This window comes from Crinia signifera, chromosome 4 (assembly GCF_055691185.1).
Source record: "Crinia signifera chromosome 4, ASM5569118v1, whole genome shotgun sequence".
NCBI lineage: Eukaryota > Metazoa > Chordata > Amphibia > Anura > Myobatrachidae > Crinia > Crinia signifera.
In genome coordinates, this window is record NC_139220.1 from 56,386,824 (window position 1) to 56,410,332 (window position 23,509).

The 23,509-nt window shown below is 42.1% G+C and overlaps 1 protein-coding gene across 1 annotated transcript in view; it reads left to right on the plus strand.

Annotated features, from left to right (window-relative positions):
• Positions 1 to 23,509, plus strand: part of SLIT3 (slit guidance ligand 3) — a 627,553-nt gene that overhangs the window by 406,923 nt on the left and 197,121 nt on the right. The window contains exon 6 of the mRNA XM_083181792.1: positions 20,398 to 20,469. Coding sequence (XP_083037918.1) covers positions 20,398 to 20,469 — 72 coding nt within the window. The remainder of the gene's footprint in view (positions 1 to 20,397; positions 20,470 to 23,509) is intronic.

Here is a 23,509-nt window from a genome sequence, read left to right on the forward strand (position 1 = left end):
CATTTGCGCATGTTTACCTTGCATCAGGGTCTGCAACTAATACCCCTGTTATACCAAAATTACGGGTGCGACCTGGGAAATTGAACACTGATCAAACCCGGGACAGACTTGGGCCCTTATTCTGGTCGGTGCGGATATATCCGCGTGTGTTCGGCCCGCCGATGTTTTGTGTCTGCGCATGTGCAGAGGCGTCTCTGCGCATGTGCGAGCGGGGCGTACGGCCAAATCCCGCATGATATGTGAACACTCCGAACAGGGGGTGGAGAGGGGCGTGAAGGGCTATTTGGGCTCATTACCATATGCATACGCCCCGCGTTTCATGGGCGTTCCCATGCAAACGCTGGGCGTACGTATGGTAATGCAGCCGTGACGCACGTGTAGGGGGCGGACATATGACATCGCCGGATGTCAGCTGCCCGCCCAGATCCCTGCTTTTGCACGGAGAAATGTCCGTGTGGTCTGAGGTTGCGGGAGCTGGTGGAGCACTCGGTCCTGCATTCGATGGTCTTCGACCATCGAATGATGGGGGAGGTTCCCTTAGATGGAGGAGGCGTATTCCGTGTAAAATACACGTGCGGTCCGTTCGGCCAGCTTCTTACCGCGTACGGACGGAGTTGGCGATCCGTATGGAAGGCGGGGTTTCGCACGCACGGTCCTGGCCGCATAATCGGATCCGGCCGCACCGACCAGAATAAGGCCCTTGGTTTGCACTGCCACTTTTGACCTGGCTCATTCCCAGGTTCAACCCTGTGTGCTACCCTGTGTGGATACCCAGGTTATTTTGGCAGTGTGCAAGGAGTTTTAGTGATACGCCCCTGCATTTGCAGGGTATTACATACAGTATGTATTATGTTTAGCATGTACCCAGAGTTCTTCAGACAGCATAGGGGCATAGATACAGATGATCACAGATAATGATGAAATACAGTAGCTTCTGCTGTGGTCAGCACCAACATCTTTTATTTACACACAGCTCAATTGTACACCCTGATAAATTGATATAAATAGGTTTAGCGTACATTTTCAACTGTAATGGAAAATAACATTTAAAACCATTGAGTAATCACTAAATGATTTACCCACACATGGGTTCAGTTTGAGTTACTAAATATAAAGCTTATTGTATGTAATGGGGATTGAAGGAGACTTTAATTGATACATAATTAATTCCAGTACAACTTGTCACATTATTTTAAAACATCAGTACATCTTTCCAAGGTCCAACATCAATTCCCAATCTGAATGACCTTTTCTTCACTACAATCTGAGGTTATCTGTTTTAAATAAAAAGCATGGTACAATATCATTGTTAAAACTACTTGTCATTGAGATGTTTTCAGTATATGTCTATTCTAGAGCTCTCCGTACTGTCATAATGGCTCTTTCATACATATTTATGCCACAATTTTAACCCAAGGATGTCTTGTATGGAATAGAAATACAAAAAGTTCCTGTAACAGAAAATACTACTTGGGTCTATTAGCAGTTAAAGGGCAAATGAAGAAGGACATTTCAAAGTAGATACATTTTCCACATCATCTTTAAATATATTTGCTGTAGGAACGATTTCCATAAAATAATTTAGGTACTCTTATGGAAACTGCCTTACTCTTACTTGTAGGGCAATTTGAATATGATTTAAAGTCTGCATTGAATATGCATCACTGGGTGAATCCAGTTATCGGTGCAGTGTAAATCATTGAACCATTTAAGCGTTGATTAAAAATTAGTATAATTGGTACATATACCTCTTTCTGGTTACCTAAAGAGAAATAATTATGACATACAGAGTTGTTTAAAGGCCAAGAAATTAAAATATTCTTAAAACTTGCACATTGCATGCTGCTTCCAATTAAAGAGTGCCTGACATTTCTTGGCCTCAGTTCTCAAGCAGAATTAATGGGACTTGTTTTAGGAATATTAGATTGCTTTAAAACCTCATTTTACATGGAGGTTTCATACTTTGTGGGACTCAATGGCACTTTATTATTTTATTTATATAATTTTATAAATACAGGTGGAGTATCCCTTATCCGAAATGCTCGGGACCACGAGCATCCGAATAAGGGATTTTTACGTTTTTTGCAATATATATTTTTTAACATACGATGGTCCCTCGGCATCCATGGAGTCCTCCTGCGTCCATGGCAGGCCTTCAGCTTCATCTCCTCCGGCGTCTCTAGCGGTCCCAGAAGTGCATTGCGCGAGTTCCCAGGCGCGCCGGTCACGTCACCGGCGCACCTGGGAACTCACCCAATGCACTCCTGGGACTTCTGGAGACACCGGAGATGAAGCTGAAGGCCTGCCGTGGATGCGGGGGACTAGGTAAGTATTAAAAAAGGGTCAGGGGGGAAATATTTTTTTCCGAACTATTAAAAAAAACCTGTTTTTGGAATAATTCGGATAACGGATATACGGATACGGGATACTCAACCTGTATTATTTTATTACATTTTATTTATAAGGCGCACAAGTGGTACACAGCGCCGTACATATAGCACACATTAGAACACAGGGTACACAGAACTAAACATAACAGTAACAGAAGATCTAAAACAGAGCAAAAGTAACAATTAGCAGCACAATACTTAGAACACAATACAGCTGAGATGTAGAGAAGTGAGTGAGCAGAGAAGACGCTATAGATGGTAGGTGAGTAATTAGAGAGCTGTAATTGATGTGAAAGACAAGAGGGCTGTGAGAACAGGAGGGAAGCAGGCCCTGCTCCAAGGAGCTTACAGTTTATACGAAGTGGGAGACAGACAGGCAACACTAGCTGCTTACCAAGTGCTGAAACCGCCCTGCTGAATGCCCCCCCCCCATTCGCCGAATCCGCTCAGTATTATGCGAGTGGGTGTGTTCCCTAACACACCCCCTCACACGATTCCGCTAGCAGGAGAAATCAGAAATACATTATCCTGCCTTTGGAAATAAAAGTCTGTCTGAACTGATTTTTCTTTTCTTTCTGTGTCTGCCGAAGAGGGGGCGGGTCCTGACATCCTGTGACATCAGCCACCCATCCCCCGGCAGGCATTGGCCTACCTGCATTCCCATGAGAATGCCCAGCATTTTCCTGGAGGCACCCATAAACCGCTGGGTATTCCCATTCCTCCCCATCTTCCCCAGGCCCTCCCTCCCCGTAACAAACAGCCCAGTGAGTGTAAATTGCTGAAGCTGTTCGGTACCGGGGTTTGCACATGAGCAGAAAGGGGGTTTGCAGTTCTCATTAAAAAATCTGTGCAGTATCAGAGACAAGTATGATAGATTCATATGGAAGATGTATTTTTTTTTAAGGCAATCATTAAACAAAAGCTCAAATATATTATGGCGACATACATCCCTCCTCCATACAATAATGAGATTCTTTATAAGGTTGCTATTTTTACATCTCTGTCTCCAGATATTCCCGTGGTTTGTATGGGTGACTTTAATAATGTAATGTGCAAAGTCCTAGTTAGATGGAAAGAGGCCAGAGGAAAGAATGATGAGTAAGACAAAGCACAGCCCACGGTGTTCTCCAAGTTGATAACAGCATATTCATGTCACTCAACCACTTTTAATACTTATCAAGAATAGATATGATACTGATTTCTCCCATATTAGCTCCTGCAAGAGGTTTATCAGATCACTCCCCTGTACTCCTCAAGGTTGACTTCAAGACCAAGGACCGGGGACATGCAAACTAAACCGATACTGGTTAACCCTTATTGAAACAAATCAAGAGTTGCCAATTGCATGGGAAGGGTTTATAATCGATGATAATTCTTATCATTATAAGGGCATATTTCACAATACCATAAAAGCTGTTATGAGGGGAACATTTATCAAAAAAATTTATGAAATTATAAAAAATAGTAAAAAAAAAAGGACGTTGAATACAGTGGTGGCTAGTACCTTCTTGGGGGAGGGGGGCTACCTCTGACCATTGCTGCCGCGAGGCATACACCCCCCTGTCACCACCGCCTCTCCTCCTAGTCCCCGGTGCCTGTGCTATGATGACAGGCGCTGGGACTGGTGCATGCGCAGTGCAAACATCTGTACTGCGCATGCAGCCAACTTCCATGGGCTGCATCGGCGAGAGTCCATAAAAGGGAATCATGGTCCCGGCGCCTGTATTTTTGAAATGTCAGGCACCGGGACCGGTGTGTGCGCAGTAACGATGTAGGTACTGCGCATGCGCAATCGGGGAATTGCTTGGCAGCCTTCAGAAAGGCGTCCCAGAGGGAGGGAACACCTCCCAATGGGACTGCCTTGGTGACTGGCGGGTCAAACTTCCAATAGGAAGTCACTGCCAGACACAGTGAAGCCAGTTCAGTCTCACAGACTGCATCTGGCTTCACTACAGTGGCAAATTTTATCTGGGGGGGGGGGGATGACAAAAGATGACATAGCAGCAACCTTATATCATGCATTTTAAATCCCCAGGGAAATGTATACTATTCAGGTAAATATATATCTGGGTGTTTTCTGGTTACTATTCCAGTTTGTATCAATCACAGAAGACTTATTCTGGGGAAAAAAGTCCAGGAACATCTGAGCCAAATTTGTACACCCTCTTTGTCATAAGAGAATGCTCAAACATTGGAAGCACCACTTAGAAATGAAGAAAGTAGAGAAGGTGGTCTCCTACCTTCCAAACCCAACGGCTCCAGGAAGAGATGGAATTCCTATAGAAGTATATAAAAGATTCGTAGATTTTTTTTATCCCGTATTTTTACGGAACTTTTTAATTTATTGCTGGAATGGGGGTCTCTTCCTCCCACCATGTCCGAAGCAATAATTATTATAATACAGACATTCCTCACTTAACGACCTACCTGTTTAACGACCACCCGGACTTACGACCTGGGCCTTCGTTTAGCGTCCGTGCTGTGACTCCTCGGACTTACGACCCCGTCTGCTCTGATTAACGACCTACCCGCCTACCCTCTCGCAGTTACAACCTGCCCTGCCTGTTTAACGACTAGCATCTCAGGTTTTATATAGGTTCGTTTAACAACCAATTCACTTAACGACCGGGTCGTAGGAACGGAACCTGGTCGTTAAGTGAGGAATGTCTGTACTCAAAAAAGATAAGGACCCTCTCTCTCTGGAGTCAAATAGACCCATATCTTATTAAATACAGATGTTAAAATGCCAGCTAATATACTGTAATAGCAACAAGATTAAATGAAGTTATAACTTCAATAATTCATCCAGATCAAATTAGATTTATGCCAGGAAGATCAATCACTCAATGCATTGGCTATTTTATCGTTTACAAAGGGGCCGGTGGCTATGTTAACCACTATAAATATATTTGGTACTTATTCAGGGCTACATATAAACTGGTATAAGGCTAATATATTTCCCGATTTCAGGGCAAATACCAGAGGAGCAACAAATACAGTGCCTTCTAAGTAGGGGCGTAACTAAATATTAGTAGGCCCCACAGCAAAAGTTATTAAGTGCCCCCTATTTAGCAACTGATGGGGTTAAATGTGTGTGTAAACTATTACTTAAACAGTAAAGATGGGCCTTATAGCCGTTGCACCCCTTGCACCTATGGTAGTTACGCCCTTACCTCTAAGATGGACCCTGAAATTTAACTATATGGGGATTTTGGTGACTCCCTATACCCATTAACCCCTTCAGTGGTTTTTTTTTTAGGGAGTGCTCCACACTGGATGAGTTTTTTCTGGGGAATAAATCCACCGCAGTGTCCCCGGGTCCGGGCAGCGCTGCTGAACCGTCAATCAGTCACTGCCCGGTCCTGCGCCCCGGCACCCCGACCCTGCCTGCGGCAACCCAGCTTGTCATAAGCCAGCACCGCAGGCTGTAATAGATCAGCTGGGGGGGTGAGCCGGAGATGCAGCGGGGGAGAGGGAGCCTGAAACAAGCTGAAATCAGCGATGAACTCAGCAGCGCTGCCCAGCGCTAAACACTGGGAATCCGAGAATTTTCCGGGCTTGCCAAAATTCTTGGGATTACTAGTGAAGGGGTTAATATGTAGAAATAAATATTGACCCAATAACGGCAGCATTCAAGTCGAGAAAGCATGTATGTAAAAAACTATCAATAACTGTTATGGGACGTATAAAAAGGCTTAAATGATAATTCAACCAAAATATTTATATGTATGACAACATTCCCCCCCGGTATACCTTGCTAAAAGAGTGACATTTACTGACATTAAGTGATTAATATCATCTTTTAACCCCTTCCCGACATTTGACGTACATTTACGTCATGGTCGGGATGTACTTCCTGACACATGGCATAAATGTACGTCATGACTTTAAACTGTCACCGCGTCTATAGACGCGGTGACAGAGGGACGATGTCTGCTGTCCCTGACAGCAGACATCTTCCCTCATTGCCCAGGGGGGGCAGCAATCCCCCCCCCCCATCGGCGATCGCTGCGATTGGCTGTTCAAATGTGAACAGCCAATTGCAGCGTTTTCTGTGTTATGTGTATAATTTTGACTCTGCTGCCCCCTAGTGTCCAAAAAAAATAAAAGGAGGTTGAAATAATGATTGAAACATAAAGTATACATATGGTCTATGTTAGTTATTAACTATTTTAAATGGTATGATTATTTGTCTCACAAGCAGAAAATTTAACATTTTGCAAATTGCAAAATGTTCAATTTTTTTACGACATTTTGGTATTTTTCACACAAAAAAACAGACTGTATCGACCAAAATTTACCACTAACTTAAAGTACAATGTGTCACGAGAAAACAATCTCAAAATCACTGGGATAAGTAAAAGCAAAAAAAAGTTATCCCCACATAAAGTGATACATGTCAGATTTGAAAAAAAGGGCTCTGTCAGGAAGGATAAAACAGGCTGCGGCGGTAAGGGGTTAAATTGAAAGATAAATCATCTCGAGTTGTGATTAGGGTGTAAAATGGAGAGTGATAAACCACCAGCCAATCAGCTCCTAACTACTATGTCACAAGCTGTGTTTGAAAAATGTCAGGTAGTAGCTGATTGGTTGGATGTTTATCGCACTCTGTTTTATCACTTTTTAAGGCTTAGTACATCTCACCCTAAATCACTATATAAACCAAAACAGGTGGATTGTTTCTCCCAAATTTTAGAAACTATAATATAGCCACACATTTGGTACACCTGCTGCTTCTCCTGTCAGGAATTAAGATAAACGGGGAGCCTCCATTGATTCGTCAGGCAATACTAGTATGGAGATATGCACATACATTATGTATCTGTGAAGGAACAGAGAAGGATTCTCCCCTCTGGTACAATAAAAATTATCCCGAAGATTATTTCCATATGGATGAGAACCAGAATTGTTACATACACTGACTATAGTATATTTAATAATTCTGAGCGGATCAATATTCTACAGTATGTCACTAATATTAATAAAGGTTAGCCTTTGAGTCTAAGTCCACATAAAATCCATATATATATTCTACTGTATTACACCCTATATATCCCTGTACCTGCCTGTTAGACCCTATGCACCCCATGTAACGGTATGTATATACGCCCCATCTACTGAATTACCCCCTATATACCCCTGTACCTGCCAGTTACACCCTATACCCCTGTAACCCACCTTTTTCACCCCATACATATCCCTGTGGCTTGTATACATGCTCATCTACTGTATTACACCCTATATACCCATGTACCCTACATATACACCCCCATCTACTGTATTACACCCTATATACCCATGTACCCTACATATACACCCCCATCTACTGTATTACACCCTATATACCCTTGCATCCTTTTGTTACACCCTGAATACCTCGGTTCCTTCCTGTTGCACCCCATATACAGATGTAGCGGGATTCATCTTTGCAGGGGATGGCGATGGCGTCGCCATCGCCATCCCCTGCCCTGCCGCCATCTGTATGCCGGAAGGGGACGTGCGCGCACGAGGTGCGCACGTGTCCCCTTCCGACGGTGCTGCCCTCGGTCGCCCGGTGCCCACACCGGGCAACCGCACCCCCCGTAGCCTCCTCGGGTCCCCCCCCTGCCCCTCGAGCGGGAGGCGGACAGTACTGTGACGTGTGTGCGTGGGGGACACACGCTCGTCACAGTCAGATAGCGGCGCCGTGTTGCTGGCGATCCGCCAGCAGCAATGTGGCTGGCGGATCGCCAGCAAAGACAAGACATGATTCATCTGTATACCCAGTACTGTTTTTCTGGAAAAAAAGGTTCAGGAACTCCAGGTCTGGGGGTGGATCAATTAAATAAAATAAATATATATATATATATATATATATATATATATATATATATATATATATATATATATATATATATAATGGAGAGAGGGAGGGAGGGAGAGGGAGATGTATATATTGTATTTAGAAACAAAGGCACTCACAGGTGACTTTAAATTAAAACTTATCCTATGAAATGTAGATTTTCAGTTCCTGATGATGTTATATTTAATTAGAGGTTCAGGAACTGAGTTCCTGCTGAAAAATAGCACTGTATATATCACTATACATTATGTAACTGTGAAGGAATAGAGGAGGAGTCTCCCCTCTGGTACATAAAATGTATCCCGAAGTAGTACAAATATCATCAGATTACCTGTAATGTTTACTTTATATAGGAAATATAGGGTGAGATTTAATGAGGATGAGAGATTCAGAAAGTGAGAGATTTGGTAAGAAATCTCCAGTTTTTTTTAAAGCGGCAATCATTTACACTGCAAAACCAGTTTGATTTTGAAGTGTAAATGATTGCCGCGTTAGAAAAACTGGAGATTTCTTCCCAAATCTCTCACTTTCTGAATCTCTCATCCTATTAAATCTCACCCATAATCTTTTTTTTACACAACATTTTTTATTTGAATTTATATAACAAATGTGAGCGGCGCTGGTATTTCTAGTGTATATTTTGAACATCTCCACAGAGATTCTGGCACGCAAAGGGTTAAGGGTTTGCATTTGTCTTAAAAATAAATTTAAGTTGATAAAACAGCACACTGTAAATCACATACTAGAGTGGCAATTGGGTGCAGGTGCCCTCCTGGTAAGCAAGCAGTCCAACCATTAGAATAGTTAATTTATTTTTCCCCAACTCTTGAGTATTGCAGGAGTGTACTAAACTTTTATAGCTGTATATGTCTGGGAGGTATAGAGTGAAGGTTTTCTAAAGCCCTGTACACACGGGGTGATATTAGCCAGAATTGCTGGCTAAATGGTCCCCAATCCCCCATGTTTTCAGGGTGATATCGCTAAGTGCTCGCTCTCGCAACCAGCCTGTACTGGTGGCTGTACTTTTCAGTGTTGTTTTGTGTAGTGAAATTAGAAAGTCTCTGGACAAAAATGGTGCACGGAGCGATGTGGTCGCTGAACGATATATCGCTGAGTGAAAATAAGCCAAAATTGCCTATCAACCATATTGCACCATGTGTAAACCCCTCTGCATTCATTTGAGGGTATAGATGTCCCACAAGACCCTATTCAAAAGCTGATTTATCACAAAATTAAAATGAGTCAAGTGTTCTCAATTTTATAACTACTACTTGCATAAAAAATTGGGTACAATATATACTGTATATTTAGAAACTGCAAAACGAAATGACCTGTTTTGTCCAAATCAATACATAACAATCTGTGACACCACTAACCCATGTCTTCTCCAATATTCTTTATTTCCCGTTGTAGTTTTGAAACACTATTGTCAAGTGAATTTTCACTGGTATACAAATCCCCCTATTGTGACTTTGTGTTCCTAGTGTGCAGCAGTTAATTGCCCGTCACAGACTCTTTAAATTCCAGGATGGAGTCTTTTAGACAATGCTGCAAAAGGTAATTTAATCATCCATATGTCAAGAAGTTTTCAACCATACATGACATGGAGATACAATAAAGACTCTTTGTGGCAATTTAAGCCATGGAGACGTAAGCCAATGTGATATAATACTGAAAACACCATTTTAAATGGGAAAGTGTGCATTGTCCCACAGTCTAAGCACTGACAATATCTTGTGACTAAACCTTCTGCTTAAACAAGAATGACAATAATCAACTCACTTTAAAACGAAGTCAGCATAAAAAAAGTTAGTTTTGTAAGTATACTGTAGGTCAGTGGTTGCCAAATTAGCATCAAAGTACTTTCAAGGCACCCCTAGGCCAAATGCTTCTTATAGAGAAATTCAGAAAAAAAAATATTAAATGAAGTGCATTGTGTTTATATGTCACAGTTATCGGGTGAGGGACAGGATTTGCTTCTGTTTGTCCACATATGTTGTGATTAGCAGCCACCAGCACTGGTTTTGCCTGTTACATTGACCATAAATAATATGAATTGATCCTGGTCCACCAATCCAAGGCACCCCTGCAAGTGTCCTGAGGCACCCCAGGGTGCCTAGGCACACAGTTTGGGAACCACTGTAGGTTACTATTCTGTAATCAATCTTACAAAATAAATGTCCACTTCATGTTTTATTTCTTTGTAATGACTGTGGGTCCAATTTTGACTAACACGCAATGTCAGTGCCGCTGTTCACTGAGTTGAACCAAAGTCTCTAAAAACTTGTAGTTGCGAGTAAAAGCCCATACACACTAGGCAACTTTCATGTGACAGCTGCTCAGTTTTCTCATCCAGGGTATTACCAGCAGATGAGCGGCTTTGAGGACAGCTTTGCATAGCGCTGCGCTATGAAACCCACCCGCTGACCGCGCCGGGTCACGGAAAGCCACGTATGTATGCACTGAGAGACTTTCCCCCCAGCGATGACAACGATCATCGCTGTCCATACATGCTGGGCAAAATCTCCCAGTGTGTATGGACCCTAAGATGCACTGTGTATGAAATGTATTAGATATGTACTGGGCATTGACTGGTTGGTGGCTACTAAGATGCATGGTGATGCATTATCTTCTGGGCATGTTATTGGGAGTGTTGCTGGCTGAACTGATTGCGAACTCGTGCATTGAATCACTCACACAGGAGGCCACACTCTGAGATTCTGCACCTAGCATGGTGCTTCATGTTTAGGTGATGCGAGTGATGGTTGCCTTTAAAGATGAACCCATTTAGATTTCAGCATCTAAGGCCAGTTGAAGTGTACACCTCTGTCCTTGCACATTCATAAGCACCAGTAGTGGCTCCAAAGTTGGGGCTGCAGCATAGTTCAAAATTGAAATAGGGGAATCACACCAACTGCCAGTGAGTCAGTTTGGAATGGCAGTTGATTCTGTCAACAGGGTGTTCCCCTATTCAAATGTTAAACTGTGCAGCAGCCCGACTTCTGGAGCCGATACTGGTAAGCACACATGTAAGTCATACTTGCCGACTTTTAAAAACTCCTCCCCGGGAGAAGCCCGGAGAGGAGTGAATGTGGGGCGGGCGATGCTGACGTCACATAGCCCCGCCCCCACGAGAAGCAGTCACATTAAATCGAGGGTCTGTGGATGGGGGAGGGGCTAAAATGATGCAAAATTACGCGATTCGCGTCATTTTCGCCCAGCCCCGGCGGACCCGCGAAAATCTGCATGTTATACCCCGGGGAAGGGGGGGGTGGGGAGCCGTGGCTGTGGTCAAAATGCGGGAGACTTACCCACCTTCCCGGGGTGGCGGAAGGGGAACCCAATTTGCAGGACCCTCCCGGCCATGATGTGAGTGGAGGAAGGTATGAAACTAGTATTATAGTACACAGACAGGATTACTGCAAAGATGCTAAAGCAGTCAGAATCCGCTCCGGTCCACTTTGTTACTACAAGTAGTCATCTACTGATCTTAAACTCTATTCTTCTATTAAGGGTTTAACATAATCACAGCCCATGATACTCTGGGCCTGATTCTGGTTTTGCTTGATCCCCGGCGTATGTGCACTGGAGACCGATGTTTAGGCTCTGCGCATGTGTATATTCATATATGCGCTGTGCGGATGCCTTCGGCGTTCATATAGAGGGGGGCAGGATGGATGTGTGCAGAGGGCTGTCCCATGGGGACAACAAAAATGGCGGGTGCACCAGGGAAAATGCTGGGCATCCAAATGGAAATGCATGCGTGCTGCCGGTGGCAGGCAGCTGATGCCACAAGAAGTCAGCCGCCCGCCCCATTCTCGGACCCGGACACCACAAATATAGGTCATGTCAAGACTGACTTGAAAACAGGGGAAATATCATTCGATGGTTGATGACCATCAAATGATTTTACCCCTGTACGCTCCCCTGTGAATCCTAAATATCCGTTCGCAGTGCGGCAGAGAAATTCACATGGCAGCGTTAGATGGCTCGCTACAATATGCTGCTTACAAGTCAACCAGAATCAGGCCCTCTGTTGCCCGAAACCACACAGCAGCCAAGTTTCATCAGACCTCTTTGATTTTGGGACATTAGAATTTACTATGGGTCTGTTCATTTACATCTAACCAAATTCACGATTGCCCAATTAAGTTTCAACCAATTCAAATTGGATTTTGTCAGGTAAAATATTTTGGAGCCAGACAGAAAACAATGGGCAGAATAGGTTAACAGCAGAGAGACACAAAGTCCTGGAAGATGGTGGATCAATTATTCATATCTCAGCAAACAAAATTACAGTTTGAAACCTGAATTTTGAAAACAAATATATACGGTCCTTTCCTTTTTAAATTCACTTGCAGAGGCAGAACTCTGAGAGGCAATGGAGTCATCTGCCGCCAGGCTCCTGGTCTCAAGGGGGCACCTCTCCTCCCCTGCAAGGTTAAATAAGTTAATTGAAAGCCAATGATATCACTTCTGTGGCTGAGTTCTGAGAAATATGTGTGGTCTCTCTCTCTCTCTCTCTCTCTCTCTCTATATATATATGTATATATACAGACATATTTAGAGAGTGATATAGATATATAATATTTCAGAACAGACATATATTAGGTTGTGGGGGACGGGGGGCGGGCACAATATATATCTTGCCTCCAGGCAACTAGAACGACTAGAACTTACACCACTGTTCACTTGGAGTTGCCAGTGTACTTAATATTATTGTCTGAAATCTTAAATTGTATAGCCAAAATGGCAATGCATTAGTATCTTTATCTACAGCTGTATATCTAGACAAACACATTACATTGAAATAACTGCTTTTTATTTCTAGTTCTGCTGTCATTATCGTGCACTTATTTACACTAATTGGAATTTTAGTAATACACTATGCTACCATAAATATTAAACCATGTAGACCTAATCTTTTACACTGTAATGCCTAGGACCTAGTTAGTGTGTTATCATGAAAGCATCTAATTATTATATAATTCAAAGCAAACCGCAACTGATGCAAATGATAATATCCTATATATGAGTATATGGCAGATGCAATAATCCTGGGAGTGTGGTAAAGTGGAGAGAGAGAGAAACTACCAACTAACCTGCTCCTGTTATTTTCCAAACACACCAGCATAGCATAGCAGTTAGGAGCTGATTGGCTGGTAGTTTTCCAATTTCCACTTTATTACTCTCCCAAGGCTTAGAAGGTATCCGGAAGGTCGACATAAAGAATATCAACACCAGAATTTTGCCAGGGTCTGACTGTTGACATAATGTCAACATTTCCATGAGGTAACAAGTTACAACCAATATCTGCACATACGTTTAGGTTGACATGCTTAAAATGTTGAAATTTTACATATCAACCCCAAATGTTATTTGTTGTTTTTGTTTTGTTTTTTTATAGTTAGAGTTAGGCTAAAACTAAGAAAAAAAACACCTCTTCTGGAAGAGAGTTCCACACCTTTCACCCTAACTGTAAAAAAAAAGCCTTTCCTTTTAAGGGTACGGAATCTTCTCTCCTTTATTCTGAAGGCATGCCCATGCGTCCTAGTCTCTGACCTCAATGTAAAGAGGTTGCCCGATAGTTCAGTGTATTGCCCTCTGATATACATGTTAAGCATGTCTCCTCTTAATCGTCTCTTAATAGCAACAGGAATACAAACTTTACATCAGTGAGGATTGCTGGAGGTGATGATCCAGAATTGAAGTCAGATCAGCACCTATTAGGTGTTATCCACTGGAATAACAATAATACTCTAGACACCACACATAATTGTGGGAAGAACCAGGCAGCTGACCACAGTGAGACGGAAAGACAATGTGTTATTAAACACAGGTACACAAAGACCATCAAGATGGGCTTGGACAGAAGCATAATTGTGGTGACTAGTGTGGTGATTCATCCCCAGTCATGTAGTGACTCAAACCCCTGGTTGATGCCAAGAAATATAATATAATTATCTCAATATAATGTTATAAACGCATTATATTCCAACTAAGGCCACTTTATATGCAGCCACCATTACAGCACTAATATTTCATTTTAATATAGTCCCACACTGCTTCCACAAAGACTCCTAACAGCTCCATAAACTAATATACAGTGCAGTATGATTTCATGGTTGTTCTCAGCAGGCCTTACAAGTCTTTACCAGAGCATCGTTTACTGTTTGTATCTCCCCTTTACATGTCTGTTCAATGAGGATTGTGATGAACTGACTCATACACGGTACAATTACTGGGTGCGATGAGATGAGCGCTCCCCTCACACATCTCATCGCACAGCTCAAAAAGTATGTGCTGTACATGCAATCTAGTACAAAAAGTGTGCGCTGCACATACGTTTTGTACATCTCATCGCATTGCAAATCCTACGCGATGCGATGCGAACAATGCAATCTAGTCCAAATTGTATACAATAATTGTACCGTGTATGGGCACCTTTATTGGGATATGGTCGCTCGGTCGGCACATGGAATAGGTCGACTGGGTCGGAAGGATGACAGTCAAAAGGTCACACAGGTTTTCCAATTTCATTTTCAAAAACAGTTGGTATTTCATATCCTACCATCCACTAGGGCATGGAGGGAGAAAAGACTACTGCCCGAAGCATGGCGAGCGTAGCGGTACACTGATATGGCGTCTTTGTCGACATAGACACGAAAGAAATCATGTCGACCTTCTGACTACCGGCCTTCCCATTGTTAACCTAATGCTTCTGTCGACCTTCCGACCCTGTCTACTTTAGGTCTGTTGACCTATTTCATGTATCGACCTAAGTGGTCGACCGTTAGTGGTCAACCTAATGTATGTTGACTTTCATACTGTCAACACTAAGATCCATACCGCTCTTGTTAGCTGTGTATAGCTGTGTATAGCTGTGTATAGCTGTGTATAGCTGCGTATAGCTGTGTATAGCTGTGTATAGCTGTGTCTTTGAGGTATTTTCCTTTTACATTTGGTTCTTGCTTCACGTAGACATTGTCCGGCTTTGCCGATTCTATATCCGGTGTATCATTTGCTGAGCAGCTGTCTTTAGGGGAATTAGATATAAAAAAAAAACCTCTTGGTGCAGCTGATGTCAAGTCAAATGTCAGACCACAATGAAAAGGACAAAAGGAACCCTCTCTTAAGAGGGTGATAGGTCATCCCGAATTACATTAAAGATGAATAGCTGAAATAAGCAAGTGACATTTTACAGGAAAAGCTATTAAATCTTAAAACAAAAGTTGAAAGAAAATGTTCCTCTATAAATACACAACTGTGCAACAATGCACAGATACAATGGTGTCACGTGGTTCTCACTGAGCGGCAGATCAGTGACTTCCCAACAATGTATACAATTGTTACTTGTACCATGTTTAGGGCTCCCTGGTAACCTGATTTTCTAGGTCAGACCCCTTGTTTTCTACCCAGGATCTTTAACTAAAGCTTTAAATTATTTTCCTGTTATTCTCCATCCCCAAACAATCAGTGCAAGTAAGAAGTTCACTCTATGTATGTAGTTCTTGTTGGTGCAGTGGTGCTGCCACAACTGGTATCGCTGGCATTAGAACAGTTTTCAGTATCTTCATCAGATAGTATCTTCATAGAAATCCTTACTGGAAACAACAGCCATTCTCATATGTCCTTATGCAGAGCTGGACATATTTTGTGGCAAAAATGTAGATGTTCATTAAGAGGTGTCCGAATAGTGCAAGGTGCTCCAGCTCTGCAAGTATAACTTCTGCAGAATGTCTACAACAGAGGTGACTTCACAGTGGCCCTTATTCTAATCTATGCGGTACGGCCCGCGTGCGGCCGTACCGCCGATGTTTTGAAACTGCACATGCGCAGAGGTCATTCTGCGCATGTGCAGCCCCCTTCGCCGCAGACGGATTTCGTCCGCCGCAAAGGGGGCGTATAGGGGCGTGAGGGGCTTCAGCCCCTCATTACCCTATGTGTACGCCCCGCGTTTCATGGGCGTTCCCATGCAAACGCGGGGCGTGTGCATGGTAATGAGGGCATGACGCCCTCATTACCATGACATGGGGGCGGAAAGCTGACGTCGCCGGATGTCAGCTTTCAGCCCCCTTTCAAGCTCCCACACGGACGATTGTCCGTGTGGTCTGAGCTTGCGGGAGCTGCCGCGGCGTGCGGGCCTGCCTTCGATGGTCGTCGACCATCGAAGGCAGGGGGCAGCTCCCACCATGGTGGAGGCGTAGCCTCCACCATTTTTGTGCGGATCGCCAGCCGTCCGTGTACGGACGGCCGTGGCGATCCGTCGGGTGGGCGGGGACTGGTTTGTGCGGTCAGAGCCCCGTGTGCGGCTCTGACCGCACCAACCAGAATAAAGGCCAGTGTTAGTAAAGGCTAAAGTCGCAGTACCTCATTTGTGTATGTCTGGACAGTGCTATTAATAAATAATAACGGATCATTAAATATAGTTAAATCCTTAATTACAAAATCAGAATGCTAATTAAGTTTAATTAAATACAAACGCATAATGCTTTCAGCTTTGAAAAGGCAAACTTAATTCTGGACTGTAGTAAGTAATGTTAATAGACACACCTTTCCCTTGTATTCACGTTTTGATGTTACATGTGTGTTTGTCATATTTCGCTAATTTTTATCAGACTATTAAAGGTTATATTATAATAAAGACCACTTAGGTGCACCCATCAAAGACATACTTTTTTCTCGCTCTTTTGTAAGATTATCCAATTTTTGTCTAGTGGTGGCACACCTCCCGTCAAGTCGAATTGTTGGTTGATACCGCATCAATCAATATTTAGGGGGGTCCTCCTTTGATATAATTTAATGAGGATCCTGTGCGGATAACCACCCCTCTTTTTGCCTCTAGACAACAGCAGCAACACTAATAATTTTTTTATATCGGTGGGAGGGATCCAGAAGCACCCAGCCAATCTGAGGCTGACCTTCACAATCTGCAAATATTTTGTTTTGTTGACATAGGCGTGTGCAGCATATCTTATTAGGGGGTGCACTGTCAAAGGGGTGGGTCTAGCACCACCTATTGGGTGTGTCTAACACTGCCCAATGGGTGTGGCTAACACAGACAATCAGGCGTGTCTACCATCATCTATTGGCACTCGCTACAATACAAAAGGTCTCTCCCCATAATCCCTTTTAATTACTCTTGTGTAACATTACATGCAAATTAAGTAAAAAACATATATAGATGATGCAGGTATGTAGTGATATGACAAAGGTCTAGTACAAGTAACAATGCAAAACAGACTTTGATTGATGGTCACTTCTCTTAATGGAATACAGTCTTTGGTAAAAGGTATTGCTAGCGGCAGGAAGATGCTCTTAAGGGTGGGCACAGCAATAGGGGGTGCCTGTGCACCCCTAACACTCAATGTGCACACACCTATGATTGTTATATCTCCTAACATGGGTGCATTTGTGTTAATACATTCACACTGTGCTCTGCTAATGCTTATATATTCTATATATGTGTAAGTAGGCGGGAGTGCTGCATAGAGTTGTAAGAATTCTTGTGTACAAACAGAATTCATGCCAAAAATATACATTTAGAGTAATGTTGATTTCACTTGCATGTGTCACGATGGTCGGCTATCACGGTGAGGATTTATTTGTAAAGTGATTGACAGTAAAGTGGAAGTAATGGGGAAGTGGCGAACAAAATTCAGGCATATTGCAACCATTTCATCGATGTGTTCTAACTGCTGAGTTACTATGTATCTGGCGTCTTACTTTCTGCGGCCATGTAGCCCGACCATAGGATTACTCAAAAGATCGATGTTTGACCTATATTTGTCTGTTGGCCGTGTCTTTATATGGAAGCATCATTCAGATAAAAATAAGTTGCCCATTGTTCTTTTTGGCGTGGTATACTATGCATACTCTTGCACCTGCTTAACACACTTTTACATCCCCACCAGTTGTCACCATCAGGTGCTTTACGTATAAATGAGCACAATCCTACACAATAAGAAGCGTGATATCACAAGATGCCATTGGCTTTATGGAACCACAATTTTTCAACTTTGTAGTTTACTCTTTTTATGTATATAAATTCTTGTAGGATATAGATTGTTGGGTAGTTCAATTACCTATAAGTGCAGTAGTTGCCAACCTTGGTCCTCAAGTGCCCCCAACAGTTTACATTCTCCAGGTCACCTGTATTAGTGTTAAAAATCAGCGTGTTTTTTTTTTACACCATTCAAATGGGTATAGGGATGTAAACTATTCTTTCCAATGACCCCATACTCAATTTGACTTACAAATGGGTTTGGAAGAGGTGAAGGTATGTCACCATCTTTTGAATTCTACTTGTTCTCAATGAACATAACAGTCTCCTCTGTTGACTCTCCCAGACCCTGACTACCGGTATAAGAGCTGGCTGAACACCATTGGGCTGGTGGAGAGGGGCAGTAGCCATAAAGGCTTGTCTATGCACATAAGGCCCATGTATTTTTATAGAAGCAGTCAGGGGTATTTATTTTTCACCTGAAAATATACAGCAAATGAAGATATTGAAGACGTGTGCGATCTTTACCCATTGTGCATCAGCACCGAAATGTCGATGTCATGCATTGTCACTATTGTTTTCTTCCTAAGGCCAGTGGGTAATTTTACTTTCAGTGTCTTTCATTTATTAATTCACTAGCAATAATGCCTGGGGAGGAATTTACTCTATCCCTCCCTAGGTCTGCTATATCTGCTTGTGTCAGTGGTCCCGCAGGTCCTAACACATTGCACTCTGCTTTAGAAATGGTATTAGCAAAATGAGACGTGGTAAAAACAGACTTACAGGGAAATTTATCAAACCACAGAGTTGGAGAGAGATAAAGTCGAGAAAGATGAAGAGCAGATCCCAACTGTAATTTTACTGGCTGTTTGGAATATCAGAAGCTGATTGGTTTGTACTTTATCACTCTCCACTGTAATTTTTCTCCAGACTTTAATAAGTCTCTCCATTAGAGGTAAGAGCGTCCTACACTCAAGCTAAAGGTGCCCATACACTAGTGCAATTTGAGTCCTTTCCATCCGATTGGGACGAGATTTCGGATGAAAAGTGGAAAAATTGCATCTGGTCTGATGCAAGGTCCCATTTGCATCGGTTTGGAGCCTGGAAGGGCTGCACTATCGATATGCCAGATCACCAGCTTGTCTGGGATTGCGTACGATATATGGTATGCAAAAGAACTGCATATGGTATATGGTATGCAGCCCTGACGCCCAGAAAGCTGCCAGGCGTTTCAAGGGAAATCTTATGCGACTTCTCCGCGGAGAAATCCTATAAGTGTATGGGCATCTTCACAGTCATTAATGCATAATCTTCCATTCTCTTATTTTATAAATCTAGCTAATATAGGAAATGTATAATTCAGTCATATCACAATGCATTTATAGGTATATATACTGTACATGATGGGATTTCATTTTTACATTTAAGGGCTACATACAGTATGTGCATTTTTCTATTAGTATGACTGTTGCAGCAGCCGATGCCATTTAGACCAATGCAAAATAATTTCATTCAAGGATGATTCAAAAGACCTGGTTCCCCAGATGGGACAGACATCAGTTCACAGAGGCTCTGAACAACCACAGACATTTGGTACTTAGAATAATAAAGGACTATAAAATTAGATTAGTAGAGTCTAATTTGGTATTGGTATATTCCCCAGACACCAGTGCAGCTCTTGTGCAGATAAAGGCTTAAATTTACTACTGTGTCAGGACAGAGGACTGCAACTTCCAGTAAGGGGGGGGGGGGGGGGGGGGCAGGATTCTGGGAGGTCGCCGAGGGCAGGAGAGTGACCTCACATGATTTACGGGCCTTTAGCTTAATGAAATTGTTTCAGTGACATGATGGTAAAAGCCTGTAATGGATTGGATGCCATAATGTAATGAAATTACTCCCTTCTGCCTTTAACAAAAAAAAAAGTGCAATTAATATTTACTGAGACCTGACAGACTTTGGTGTGCTATAGTGTGTGCAGCTCTCTCAGACAGTCCGTATCAACAGAGAGAGCAGCACTCTGCGAGCGAGTCTCCTCCTGGGTGACGAGCGTAGACTGCAAAGGGGGTGGAGGGACACCTTAGTGACAAGAAAGCCTGGACCCTGGTTCTATAAGGCAGCTTTGTTACCCAGCCAGCCTTTTGACTTTTCCTTCCTTTCTGCAGGCAATTGGACAATAACCAGATAAGCTGCATTGAAGATGGAGTCTTTCGAGCGCTCCGTGACTTGGAAATTCTGTGAGTTGACTTTGTGATTTCTTCTCTTGTCTTTATGTATGTGTTCTCCCATCCTTTCATGCTGCAGTGCGTGAGAGAGAGAGAGAGAGAGAGGGGGGAAGAGAGAGGGTGAGAGAGAGAGAGACCTGTCTCCCTATTTCTTTCTGTTCCTGTACACTGCTGAAAGTGTCACAACCGGTGAAAGTGAATTTTCTCACCTCCCACAGAGTGGGGTTACTACTAATTAAGCCACAATAGAGTATTGCTCTTCCGATTCCCTGAATAAGCCCTTACAGTGGGAAATCTGAAGCTGGCCAAAGCAAGATGCATGTCAGTAGCACATGTGATGCAGGCATCCTAATGTGCTAACAGGTTCTGCACAGGCAGCAGTGTATAGTACCAGGATGTGCCAGTGATGTACAGTGCGTGTGATTTGTGGGAATGATGTGCCCCACACAATAGCGTGCATGAATTCTCTCTAAGAAACACTGCTTTCCCATTTGCCTGTAATACTATGTCCTATGCAGTATACTTGTTTGAATTACATGAATCGTTGTTACAAACATTTCTTTTATCCTGCTTTAGAATTAATAGGAAAACATTTTCTTTATTATAAAGGTCATTTGCTATCTAATGGTATTGCAAAAAGCCAAGTTAAATATATAAGTCAAAGTCAGGTTAAATTGTCACATAATTATAAATATTTAAAAAAAAAAAAACTTGATTAGGTTGATGATTTGGCTGGTTTGTTACCGCGATGTTGTGGCTCCTTTATCTACTTTTACCTACATGTTGTGTGTCGTAGTGAGCATGTGCAAGACCACTGAACTCGGTAGTAAAAATGAAATTGGCAAGGCCTCACGTGGACACGGTAGAAGGTTACAGAGAGGCCATGGTGCCGAGCTTGTTGATATAGTAACAGTGACTATGGCAGATTCAATAAAGGACATATTCTATCACACATTGTGCTTGGCAGCTAATGTATATTAGGTACACTTATTTTAGCATTAGTTTTGATGCGCATAAAGGAAATGTAAGCTTAGAGAAACAAGGTATTCATTTAACAGTTCATTCTCTTTTCTTGATTTTTTTTTATCGTTGATGTATTTACATTGCATTACTTGTATTGCATGCATTTGCTGCTGTGCTGGATATACTGTATATTCCTTTATGAGCAGTGCGCCGTTCATACATTGCATTCAAAACTAATATTTTAGTGACAACTTGCAGTAATGGGACTAGTTCCTCCAATACCAGGCCAGCCTCTCTGTGTTCCTATTGCATTCAATTTCAAGGGACAGATATTACTGCTGTGATACAAAATACACACTGCCTGCTCTTCTAGACACACACAGTACATTGCTTTACTATCCACTGTCACAAACAAATATAATGTTGATCATATAAGCCTGGAAGAAATACAATGCTCGTTTCCAGTGGAGTGTGACAGCATCATCATAATGGTAATAAAAAATGCAGAGTTTGTGCTAGTAGATGGTGCTGTTTTCCTACGGAAAGAAAATTGTACACAGATGAAAATAAATGGCTTACCCTTCCCCACATAGAAAATCAATTGTAATTCTTAGAGGTTTCCAAACAGGCACATAGCCAATAGAGTTGTAGCTCTTGTAAAGGCATGTCATCATAAACATATTGATCTGAAATGTAGAACTGGATAGTACATAATATTTGGAAGTGAATGAGCCTGTGTTTTTACATGTGACCATTGAGACAATTTAGTGTGTTGGGATTTCACAATAAGTTGTGTACAGCTTGGACTAATCTGTGGAGCCACAAATCACTGGAGATAAAGGTTATGGGGTGTAATTTGGATATCCTGGATACAGTATTAAATAGACTGTGCAATTTATTTTTACAAATATTATTGCTTTCATTAAAACGTAACAAAAACAAAAAGACTTTAAAAACTAAATATTGAATTCATTTGCACAATGGACTGGGTGAGCACTACAGTACAGTGGCAGTGTCAAATCTGCATTTCCATATAGCTTGATTGATCTGGGCTTAAAAGCTTCTCATATTTTTAATTCTGTATCATTGTATGAGGTTCGATTTATCTGTGGAACTTTTATACACAGCAACAGATTGTATTAGAGTATATGAATTCCGATGAAGAGCCAAAGAACCCCCTTTATTTATTAAAACATCAGCAGTATTTGAAGTATACTATGGTATGTATGAAGGCTGCACATTACTACTTAACAAGTGACACACACAAATACTAAAACAAAATACACCGATTTGCATGTTAGATTTAAGATTGTAAGTAAAATATGGCCAATAATTTATACTGCTTGAATCTGGTGTCTGATGAACATTGGAGGCCACTGCTGGGTTACATAGGGTGAGATGCACTAAGCTTCAAACGTGATAAAATGGAGAGTGATAAACAACCAACCAATCAGCTCTTGCCTGACATTTTTCAAACACAGTCTGTGACATGGCAGGTATAAGCTGATTGGCTGGCTGTTTATCACTCTTTAATGTATCACTTTTAAAGCTTAGTGCATCTGGCCCTTAGTACTCTGCATTATTCACTCAGGGGTACAGAATTACAATTTAGAGAGACACACACGTTTGCCCAGGACATTTTGCTAATGCAAAAGTAGTGCTCTTACAGTAGTGATCTGCTTATTGTTATGTACAGAAACACTCTATACAGAATATTAATCATGATTGGTAGCTAGAATACATAAGGGCATCATTTTACCTAAGTAGGATGTCCACATGTAAATGCACTACAGTATATTTGTCCCCAAAGTCACCACTTGCGTTAGTAATGTATATATACATATGATTATGTAGGATCAGCATATTCTGTTGCGCTTTGCAATTGGGAGTACAATTGGAGGTAAGAGGGCCCTTCTCACATGCTTCCAAGCTATACCAAAAGTGCTGTGTTATGTGGAGGATCTATAAAAGGCAGTAAAACAGGGCAACCCATGGTGTTTAGAAGAACATACTTGTTGAATTGTGCCTTTTAAAGAACATACATTTATAGACAAGTGTAAAAGCCTTATATGTCATACATACTGTAGTA